This window comes from Macaca thibetana, chromosome 5, assembly GCF_024542745.1.
Source record: "Macaca thibetana thibetana isolate TM-01 chromosome 5, ASM2454274v1, whole genome shotgun sequence".
Classification (NCBI taxonomy): domain Eukaryota; kingdom Metazoa; phylum Chordata; class Mammalia; order Primates; family Cercopithecidae; genus Macaca; species Macaca thibetana.
This window is the reverse complement of record NC_065582.1, coordinates 21,715,797-21,727,852: the sequence shown is the minus strand read 5'-3', so window position 1 is coordinate 21,727,852 and position 12,056 is coordinate 21,715,797. Positions and strand designations below refer to the sequence as shown.

Sequence of the window (12,056 nt, the reverse complement as noted above, 5' to 3'; positions counted from 1 at the left end):
AACTGATGACTATAAGAAGATAAAAAGATAATTTGAGAGGCTGAGGAGGGTGGATCACTTGAGGTCAGCGGTTTGAGACCAGCCTTGCCAACATGGTGAAACCCCATCTCTACTAAAAATACAAACATTAGCTGGATGTGGTGTCACACACCTGTAATCCCAGCTACTCAGGAGGCTGAGGCACAAGAATTGCTTGAATCTGGAGGCGGAGGCTGCAGTAAACAGATCACACCACTGCACTCCAGCCTCCAGATAAAAGAGACCTAAGCCAACATACTCATGCCCTGTCACTGTATGATGCTCTCTGCCACATTGTAAAGCAGCAAGAAGGCCCTCACTAGATGCCAACACCATGGCCTTGGACTTCTCAGCCTCCAAAACCAGAAGCCAAATAAACTTCTGTTCTTTACAGATTATCCATTCTGTAATATTCTGTTATAGCAACAGAAAACAAAGACATGTACATTGCAACACCTAGAGAAACCACTAAGAATACGACATATAGCGATATACTCAAAAACAATATAAGTAAGTCAAGAAGTATGCCTAAAAACGTTCAGGTAATTCACAGGAATACAAGAAAGGAGAAATAGGAGAATAAAAACAGAAGAAACATGAATATTTATGGCATAACCTAAAACTAGAAACAAGTTAAATGTCCTTCAGCGGGTTGAAAGGTGAACAAACTACGGTACCTCCACACCACAGAATATTATTCATTAATAAAGAGGAAGTAAACTATTGATATAAACAGTGGTTTGGATGGTCTTAAGGAAATTATGCTAAGTGAGAAAAGCGTATCTCAAAAGGTTACATATTGTACGATTTGATTCCATTTATATAGGTTTTTGTTGTTGTTGCTGTTTTGTTTTGTTTTGAGACAAAGTCTTGCTCTGTCACCCAGGCTGGAGTGCAGTGGCATGATCTTGGCTCACTGCAACCTCCACCTCCTGGGTTCAAGCGATTCTCCCACCTCAGCCTCCCGAGTAGCTGGGATTACAGGCATGAGCCACTATGCCTGGCTAATTTATTGTATTTTGGGTACAGATGGAGTTTCACCATGTTTGCCAGGCTGATCTCGAACTGCTGACCTCACGTGATCTGCCCACCTTGGCCTCTCCAAGTGCTGGGATTACAGGCATGGACTACCATGCCTGGCCTCCATTTATATAGGTCTTGAAATAACAAAATTATAGAAATAGGGTGCAGCTAGATGATAAAAGAGATATCACCACCGATCCCACAGAAACACAAACTACCATCAGAGAATACTATAAACACCTCTATGCAAATAAACTAGAAAATATAGAAGAAACTGATAAATTCCTGGACACATACACCCTCCCAAGACTAAACCAGGAAGAAGTAGAATCCCTGAATAGACTATAAGCAAGTTCTGAAATTGAGGCAGTAATTAATAGCCTACCAACCCAAAAAAGAAAACACTTTAGTTTCTAAGTGTCTTGGTGTCCAGGATTCTTGTAGTGCTTATTTTAAGTAATGAAAATGAGATTCGCCCAGAAAAGGTAGAGATCTATAATATGCTACATGAAATGATGGGTGAGTCCCAAAAATCAGAATATTCTTCTATCTCCAGACAAAATGAAAAACAGGTTTTATTCTAAGCCAATGTAATCTATTTATAAATAACAGCATACAAAAGATCCTCTTTCAGTAAGACATCTGGGTGGCAGGAGACAGCAGACTTTTTGCTCTGAGGAAAAAAATTTTATGTTTTAGTTTAGGATCTAAAATGATTCTAGAATTGTGACCTGAGACTAAGGGTAAAGGTGGAAGATTATTATATATAAATTACAATATATATGATGAATAGATTGTGCCAGAGGATTGACAGATACATATATTTAACACAATGAGACCAATGGTAAACAGATCAAACCCACTTTATTTCTTTGTGGTTTTCCAGTCACTTATATACAATTACAATAAAGTAAATCATTCGCTATATTTTTGTTAAATCATCACAAAATGTATGTTTAAAAAGTAGTTTAAGTTTACTAGAAAGTACTATCTCAACAGCTGTATAGCTAACTTATGTAATCATATTTATGCTAATTGAAGAGAATATATTTCACCTTCAGGATATTGTATTCATTTTTTCTAGCCTTAATAAACATTTTATAAATATTGACACTGGGGATAAAAATACTGATAATATTATATTTACTTTGGCTTCGCAGAGTAAAAATTGTTATTCAGTCACATACAACATTCTTGCATTTTCTTAGTCAATCCTCAAACTACCTGAGACGTAACAATTATTACTCAGTTATAAAAAGAAACCAAGATTCACGTATACTAAATAATTTGTGAGTATTCATGATAGAACATGGCAGGTTTGATTGCAACTCTGTTTGATTCCAAAGTGCTTGATCTTTCCACTTTATCATAATGCATTTCTGGCAAGAAGCATGAGAATAAAAAATGTGACATGAAAAACTACTATGGAATTATTTTTAAGTGGTTTGCATAGACTTTGTTTTTAGACTTTGTTTAGCTTTTCCGAAAAAGTTGTACTCAGTTGTTCAAAGGCTAAGACAACGTTGTCGTCTTCATTTTCACATAGCTCACGCAGGGAAACACTGGAAATGGGGGGAAAAATATAGGATCCATTTTACTGAGATTGAATATTATAAGAAAGGCTTTCCTTGGGTAAGCAGAAGTAAATCCCATCAGATGATGAAATTATGTTAGCAAAATATAAGGAATAATGATAAGAAACATATGTCTCCTAAAAAAACTTGTAAAAAAATTTAAGAAAAGATAACAAAACAACCCCCATGCAATTCTTCTCCTTGACTAATAGGCAAGAGAGAACCAAGAGAGTCTGAAAAGCCATCAAATTCCACATAACTCGATCCCTTCTCCCTTCAACAGTGCAACGCAAATTCCTTTTCTTTCCTCCATGTATCTCTTGTGAAGTCATTTGGTTTTGTTTATGCTAGTGTGTCCAGTGTATACTGAAACCCACAGGCAGCTACATCTACGAAGAGGAAAATATTCCTTTCTTTACCTAGATGTGTAAAAAAGATAATGGCCCTCCAAAGATGTCCATATTATATATTCCCCAGAAACCAATGAATAGGTCAGGTTAGATGGCAAAGGGGAACGAATTATGGCTGCAGAGAGAAGTAAAGTTGCTAATCAGCTGACCTTGAGATAGGAAAATAATCCTGGATTATCTGGGCTGGTTCAGTGTAATCTCAAAGGTCCCTGTAAGTGGAAGAGTGAGGCAGGAGAGAGTCAGAATGATGCAGTGTGAGAGTCTACGAACCATTGCTGGCTTTGGAGATGAAAGGGAGCCACAAGCCAAGGAATGCTGGCAGCCTCTAAACGTTGGAAAAGGCAATAAAAGTAGATTGTCCCTTAAGAGCCTTTACAAAGAAATGCAGCCCTACTGACAACTGGATTGAGCCCAAGAAGATACGTTTTGGACTTCTGTCAGTTTAAGCCACTAGATTCGTGGTAATTTGTTGCAGCAGCATTAAGAAACTAATGTACAGATAACAAAAAAGGAGAGAAGAAATCCAAGAATGAACGGTATAGCTGGGCTGATCAAGGGCTGAAAACTATCATGATCTGACATCTTATCAGCCTTTTATTATTTGCACCTCCCTGTTTCCACTAGAGTTCCAGTTATTTTCTAGTGTTATCACTGACCTACTACAAAAATTGATCCGTTCTGTCTCTACAACACCAGATTTCCTTCTGAGTTACAGACTTATCATTTGACTACTATCATTTCCTCCTGACTGATATCTCCCAGATATAATGTGATGTGTATAAATTCTAGCTCACTATTTTTCATTCTCATCCCCATGTGTCATGCTTATCCTTGTTTCCTATGCATCCTTAACAAAAATAGGAACTTTGGTCATCTTTACCAACTGCATAAAAATTTTTTACTAATTTCTTGAATTTTACCTCATAAATATTTTTCTAATCACTCTTCTGCATCATATTTCAATTCGCTTAATTCAGACCTTCACTCATTTCCACCTGAATGACTGTTATAGCCTTTGCACCTACACATTTCTGCCATATATATAATCTGCATGCTCATGCCCCTTTCATGCTTATGCACTGTCTACACATTGCTCAAAAGACGAAGCCCAAACTTCTTAATGTTAATATAAAGACCTTTCCTGATGTAGATCCAAATTCCATGTAAAGTCTCTTACAACAACCCAGCATCTTCCCCCATCTCTGTCAAATGCCCATATTCTCCATGTCGGCGTAGTGAGCTTGGAGTCTATCCCTGACCCTTCAGGCCCTTTCTCATGTCTGTACTTTGAAAATATTATTTCTTCTTCCTCATAATTTAAGGCTTAGTCAAAAAATTACTTCATTTGAGACTCTTTCTTTGAATGCAAGTAGAGTTATTCATTCCCTTATCTGCCATCATAGCTCTGACCATGTTTGTAAGGTCTATAAGTCAACCTCTTTCACTACACATGTAAGAATTTTTTTAAAGCATATATATCAATTTAATGATCCTTTGGCCAGGTGCAGTGGTTCTTGCCTGTAATCCTAGCACTTTGGAAGGCCAAGGTGGGTGGATTGCCTGAGCTCAGGAATTTTGAGACCAGCCTAGGCAGCATGGTGAAACCCCATTTGTACTAAAAAAAAAAAAAAATTAGCCAGGCATGGTGGTGTATACTTGTAGTCCCAGCTACTTAGGAGGCTGAGGCAGGAGAATTGCTTGAACCTGGGAGGTGAGGTTGCAGTGAGCTAAGATCGCACCACTCCACTCCAGCCTGGGTGACAGAGTGAGACTCTGTCTCCAAAAAAAAAAAAAAAAAAAAAAAAAATTATGATCCTTTATAGCCCAAATGCTTAGGAAGTGTCTCATACCAATAATGCTTTAATACTTCTTAGATGAATGCACGAATGAGTGATTTCCTTGCTCGGGCTTTTGAGACAGCTTCCAAGTCTGTGGAGTTTCTAGGGCTGCTCTGGAGATTATAACTTGAGTAACTATGAGCCACTCAAGGAATACCCTATTAGAGATACTCCAAGTGGACAAAGCAGTTTCCTTCTGCTCCCAAAAGTTTTACTGTCTGTATAAAAAGTCCAAGCAGGCCTGATTCTGCTCAGATCCAAGATATAAAAAGAGACTTGATTAGCAAGAACCTAATAATGGAGAGATTTATGGCAAATTAAACATATAAAAAGTGATAGGACAAAGCCACACCCATAAAGTATTGAGTTGCATGTAGATTGAAGACTTTAGAAAGATGGACAGTTAGGCTGGGCGTGGTGGCTCATGCCTGTATTCCCAGCACTTTGGGAGGGCAAGGTGGGCAGATCACCTGAGGTCAGGAGTTCCAGACCACCCTGACCAACATGGAGAAACCCCATCTCTACTAAAAATACAATATTATCCAGGTGTGGTGACACATGCCTGTAATCCCAGCCACTTGGGAGATTGAGGCAGAAGAATCGCTTGAACCCAGGAGGCAGAGGTTGCGGTGAGCCGAGACCATGCCATGGCACTCCAGCCTGGGCAACAAGAGTGAAACTCCGTCTCAAAAAAAAGAAAAGAAAAAGAAAGATGGACATTCAACTAAGCAACATTAGATGGTCAATGAAACCTAACAATGGGGTACCCACATAAAGTTTGGTGTTGCTTGGGACCCCACTAGGTTTTGTTAAAGATGAAAATAGGAGGCCAATATGAAAAGTCAGAATCAGATGGAGCCTGCAGAAAACATCGGAGAAAACATGAAATTCAAAGTATGTAAGTGAATATAAACCAGAAACCAGATAGAACCCTAAGGAGCCCTCTGAAATATCATGTCCTTGACACACATTGCTTGTGGCAATTGAGAATACAAGGATCTAGGAGTCAATGAAGCTTTCAAATATTGCTGCCTGTCAGTGCATGATGCCTGAGGCTGAGACTCTAGTCTGGATGAAACTTCATCTCAACTAGACATTGGAATTAATTCTGTTATAGAAATAACACAACAGGAATACCCTGTATATGTATATGGCATTTGACAGAGATAAGGAGACATTCTGCAGAGCCTTTGGGGAGTTGAAATGCATAGCACAGAAGAAGTTTAATGGCACCTTCATGTACCTGGCTTATAGTAAGAGCTCAACATTTTTCAAATTATAAATAATTTAAAAATCTAAAATCAATATTTAAATATATAACACACCTGATAGATTTAATGGTGAGTGCAAAATCCTTCAACAAATAATAAGCATCTCCTTCATTCATCCTAAACAAAACAACATTTTGAAAATTAATAACACAAAACATTAAAGAACATCCTATCTTGTATTTAAATGCTGAATTTATCAGTAACAGGTACTTTTGTCTGTCAAGATCTCTTTCCAAGAATTATTTCTGCCACAGACCCTAGATATTGATTTAATCTATGGCAATGGTGATTATGAATTCAAGAGTTGAAATTTCACAATCATAGATAAGCAATAAAAATAGGAGGCTGGCCATCTCAGGAGATAACCAAAATAGGAAAATAAAGCTCAGGAGGGTAAATTGGAACTAGAGACTCAAAAGGGAAGAAACAGATGTATCAGTTACTAATGTCACAGCTGCTTTATTCACAATGAGTCACTTTTTTTCAAAACAGTGCTCAACATCTTTGAAGAGTGTCAGATATTTTAATACCTTCATTCTATAAGGATTGCTCCAACATTTTATGTAAAACACAAAATTGGTTTCCTGCTTTGGTGTGACCGAATGCCCCTCCCCACATCTATGTGCTCAGGCCCAAGTCAATTTCTTCATCCTAGGTAAATCCAAGAGTGTTTACCCCTGGTTACTATTTTTGAAAATGTTTTTCCTGCCACAGAACTAAAACAATTGTCATGCACTCAGTCCTATATCTACTCTTCTCAAATATTGGAGAGCATGCCATTATTTTTCAGTTTTAAAATATCTAATAATCAATAAACAGGAGAGTAATAAATAAAAATATATCTATGAGCATATGCAAATATTTATATTGTTAGAGTACAACATTATGTCATGTGAACTGGCCTAAGTGCCAAGATTTTGCTGGAAAACCACAAACAAAAATAATACCAAATTTGTTATTCTTTCCTGCCATTAGTCTCTAAAAATAAAATCTAGTATGCTTAGTATGATTTAACCTATACTTGAAACTGTAGTGAGGATTCTTCCTTAAAATTCATTAAATTCATTCATTAGAGACAGAGATGGGGGTACAGAGAAACATAGACAGAGAGGACATACCTATTATCCTGGACTAATCCTAGCAAGGAACCATGTTTGTAGAAATCCAGTGCATAGGCATTAAGCGGCATTTTCCTTCCTCGGTTATCAAATTTCTGTGACAACAGCACTGGAGCCTGAGAGCGATTTACACCGATTGTGCCTAGAGTAACCTGAGAAAATACGATTTTTCTTAATGTATTATTTATGTATAAAGAAAGTTGATAATTTCTTATGTGGTGCTTTGTAGTTACATCCTTTAGTCGCCATTTTTAAAGCCCATTCTTCGCTGTGAAGGAAGAGGATGTTACCCACACACTGTGGTAGCACCATCCTAAGCAAGCCTGGAGAGTGGCTCAGCTCCATCCCATGAGGATTACTGTATCCACAAAATACCGATGACACTTTCAACCATCCATCCACTGGAATATAGTAACACTAGGAAAGAAAACCTAACACCATTTCATTCTCCTTACTGGTGAAAGGAATTTACTTGTAAACAGGGTATCAATGAGTAGAGGATTATACATCACAAGAAGAGAATTCAACTGAACAACTCAAACAATCTTTGGAACCCAATTACCTGAATAAAAAGAAGGAGGAAGAAGAAGAACAAAAAGAAGGAGAACAAAAAGAAGGAAAGTAAAAAGAAGAAGGCGAATAGTTTTCCCATGTCTGCTCATTTTTTGAAAACTACTATACAGAATCAATAGAACTCTAGCATACCATTAGTATGAGTGTAAATTGGCACAGCTACTTTTTTTTTTTGGAAGTTACAATTCATACATAATTCATACATAATATCTATGAATAATAAGAGTTGACTCCATGTACTTATGCAGATCAGTGATGCAGATTATAAAGTGCAACAGTATCTAAACAAGACTCTATTATTAAAACTTAATAATTTGCAGGTAACCATTCAAGTGACAGATATCAACTGCCTTCACCCCTGCTAAGACTTGTTTGGCACAGCTATTTTTTAAATGAGTTGGTAGTAGCTTGAGAAGTTTAATATTTGAATATTCTTGTTCCTATATGACTCAGAAAATTATTTTAACCCAGAAAATCAATACCTAAGAGAAACTATTGCACATACACATGAGACATCCATAGCAACACTGTGTGTAATAGCAAAGATGAGAAACAAACACAACTATTCAAAACAGGAGAACAGATTAACGGGCTGTTTGATATTCATGCTATAAAATATTATCAAATAGTAAAAATAAAAGACAGTTTGATGTTACAACAGGGATGAACCTTAAGGCATAGCACTGAATGTAAATAAAAGCGACTTTCAGGTGACTGCAGTAACTGTTCCTTCACTTTTCACAAAATTCAAAAGCAAATAAATATAAAAACGGATTTCATAATATGTAGTTTTTAAAAAGGAAAGTGAAAAACACCAAGTTTAGAAGGGTTGATGGCCTGGGAGAAGAGGGGAGACAAGAAAATGAAACATGGGAGGAGTACACCGATCCTTAGTACATGGTGTCCATGCTTTAGAACTTATCTATATGCTATAAAATAATGCTTTAGAACTTATCTATATGCTATAAAATAATGCTTTAGAACTTATCTATATGCTATAAAAGATCTATTTGCATGTATACTTAGCATTATATTAAAATGTAAAATTAATTTTGTTAATTAAAATAAACAATAAAAGCAAAACAAGTTTAAGAGGTTATAACTTACTCTAGTAAAGTACATTTGTATAAAGTGAGTTGGGTAAGGTAAATGTGAGGGAATATGGAAAGAAAATGTGAGTTCAAGAGAAAAAGAACTGCAAATTTATAAATCCTTATAAAAAGTTTTCTGACTTGTTCTTCACTTACTGCCTATGGGCATGAAAACACTTTCTGGTTGGTATTCCATTTGATACAATTAAAAGAATGATGCATTGGTTTTAACACAGCAACATTTATTTGAAACGAAAAACTGTATCTTCAGAAAGTATTTAAATTTAGGATAAAAATGTACGTGTTAATTTAAAATGCACAAGATGTATATAGTCTTCAAAATTATTTTAAGTGATACATGACTATGATTTTGGAATAAAATCCAATACATGTACATATTGGAGTTGAGACACCAATGTCAATCCATAATATCAAATGTAATAAAATATGTTTTCTCAAAGTTTGTATTAAAATAATTAAATTTCACCAAGTGTCAACATTCATATGAATTAGCCAGGATCTTCCAAATGTGTCTAGTTCTTTGCATTCCATTTTAGGCATCAATGATGCAGACTATAAGTAGTATTTACAGCACTTACAGCAGTACTGAGAAAGCCTGAAGATAGTTTTACGTGGTTCTTCCACAGCAAACCTGTGTCCGTATTAGTAGAGTCTTCAAAGATGGAAGAATAGTAGTGGTGTTTAGAAACTCTCTGAGCAGGGTCCTCAGGCCAACTCTGAGAAACTGAAATCATATTGACTTCAAGAGCACCAATTCCTGAATATATCTGTTGATACATCCAGATTTTTTTTTTCCTTTTTAATCTGGGAAATTTGAAGTTCTTTCTAAGCTGCCTAGCAATATAAATCCATTCTTTCTTAAACACCTTTTATTAATACACCCCACTCTTCACTTACATGGTTTGGAGTTTCTAGTCGAAGTAAATCATCATCAAAGTTCCCAGACAGACAAACAAATGGTGAAATTGCTACTCTTCCTTCCTTGCAGCTCATCAAATGAGATACGAGTTGAGAGTCTTCACATTCTTTACCTGTGAATTCTGACAATAATACTTAGGGATAGATTAGTGTTTTGAACTCAGGCAAGTTGTCAAACCTCAGATACTTTCTCTAGACCATGTTACAAGGGGAGCCATTCAGCTTCATGTAATGAAGACTGAAATGTTTTGTAAGTTAGATCACATAAGGTGAGCAGCACAGCTTGGCACAGAATACATCCAGTGAAAGTTGGCTACTAATGTTAGTATCACTATTATAAAAATGTGTATTACATTTTAGTTGCCTTAATAAGAAATGAAAGACTAAATTTAAATTGTATACTCTTATCGGACAATTATTGTTTTTACCTTTGTACTTTTTCTTTCTTTTATTTTTTATTTATTTATTTTTTTGATGGAGTCTCACTCTGTCACCCAGGCTGGAGTGCAGTGTTGCGATCTCGGCTCACTGCAAGCTCCACCTCCCGGGTTCAGGCCATTCTCTTGCCTCAGCCTCCCGAGTAGCTGGGACTACAGGCACCCGCCTCCTCACCCGGCTAATTTTTTTGCATTTTTAGTAGAGATGGGGTTTCATGGTGTTAGTTAGGATGGTCTCGATCTCCTGACCTCGTGATCCTCCTACCTCAGCCTCCCAAACCTTTTTACTTTTTCTTACTGAACTCAGACTTGCCTTCAGAATCTTTCCTGAAACCATGCACCACAATTAGTAAGTCTGGAAGTAGTGCATGAGAATAAATATATTTTCCATTGATATTCTTATAAAACCCAGATCAGACATTCAAACTGGTCTAATTCGTAATTGAGGCATAATATTCACAGACTCCAATCTCACCCCACCTGTGACGGTCACCTTTTTGTGTCTATTTTCCCTTAGAAGGCTTCTATCTATTAGCTCATGAAAAAAAGAGCAAATGCTAAAAGTGTTAATCATGTACAAAACATTATTTTAAGATCTTCATATATGTTAATTTAATCATTTAAAACTCATCAAAACTAGGTAGATAATGCTATTCCCTTTCTCATATATCTATTCAGAAAACTAAGGCATGAGTATGGAGTCTCTCGCTCAAGAAATCACAGCTAATAAGTAGCAGAGCCAGAGTTTGGACCCAGGAAATATGCTTAGAATCTGCGTTTATGAACACTAAGCATATTTCCTCTCAAGACAGTGACAGAATTAGTCCCTAGTTTCTCTTCATCTCATAGATGCCCTTAATCTGTTTTCCAGGCTTGACCCTGAAGCAGCATTTAACAAGATGGTTATAAATGGCCCTACTTAGTTTCAGTCTCTTTTCCCCTTTTAATGTCTAATAAGCACAATTTTTTTCTTTAGAAAGGAAAAGGAATCTCCTCACTTGAGGGCAGAATAACCTTTCTGGGGTTCTACTCTTCTTCCAGAATAAACTATTCTTAGGCAAGATTATTTATTCTTCAAATTGTTCCACAGTGGAGGTAAAACATACTTACTGATTTTTGACAATGGGAGTTGATATTCCTGATTCATATCAGCCAGTTTGGAAACAATTCGTAGGAAAGCGGTAAAGTCCTCCATAATTTTCATGTTATACTCATCTAAAGCATCACTGAAATCCTCAGGGAGCTCATCAAGGAACACCTAGAAGCCGAATAATTTTCAGAGAGATCTATTTACCTTCCTTCAAAACTGAATCGTTGGAAGAAGAAAGGTAAAGAACATTGCAATATAATTCTATAGTTATCTACTAATATTTATGCAATAATGTCAGTTTAATTTTTTCACTGGTGAAGTTCAGGTAACTTCATCTTTTGTTTCTATTTGCAATTATGAAAACAAATACCTTACTCATTACCCTTAAAAATGTATTTTGACATACTGAATCAAAACCACTTTTAAATAGAAGCATGCCCTCAAATAACATTAGACTTTTGAAAATTTCAAAGACTCTAGTGACACATTTGAATAGCAAGCAATGAGACAAAGTACATTTGCATGTCTAGAGTAAATCTCATTTTGTTTTGAGGGTTTTTTAAACCTCACTGGATTCATTTTGCTAATATTTAGTTAATTATTTTTTCACTTATATCCATGAAAGCGAAGTATCTGTAATTTTCCTTTTTATTATGTCCTAGTTAGGTTTTGGT

At 36.2% G+C, this 12,056-nt stretch overlaps 1 protein-coding gene across 3 annotated transcripts in view; it reads right to left on the bottom strand.

Annotated features, from left to right (window-relative positions):
- Positions 1 to 1,886: 1,886 nt before the first annotated feature.
- The window catches only part of DDX60 (DExD/H-box helicase 60), a 112,583-nt gene continuing 102,413 nt past the window's right edge, over positions 1,887 to 12,056 (bottom strand). For all 3 annotated transcript variants that reach the window (XM_050791708.1, XM_050791707.1, XM_050791709.1), the window contains 5 exons: positions 11,403 to 11,550; positions 9,835 to 9,977; positions 7,253 to 7,404; positions 6,189 to 6,251; positions 1,887 to 2,603 (listed from right to left, as the gene is read on the bottom strand). In XM_050791708.1, coding sequence (XP_050647665.1) covers positions 2,504 to 2,603; positions 6,189 to 6,251; positions 7,253 to 7,404; positions 9,835 to 9,977; positions 11,403 to 11,550 — 606 coding nt within the window. In that variant the 3' untranslated portion in view covers positions 1,887 to 2,503. The remainder of the gene's footprint in view (positions 2,604 to 6,188; positions 6,252 to 7,252; positions 7,405 to 9,834; positions 9,978 to 11,402; positions 11,551 to 12,056) is intronic.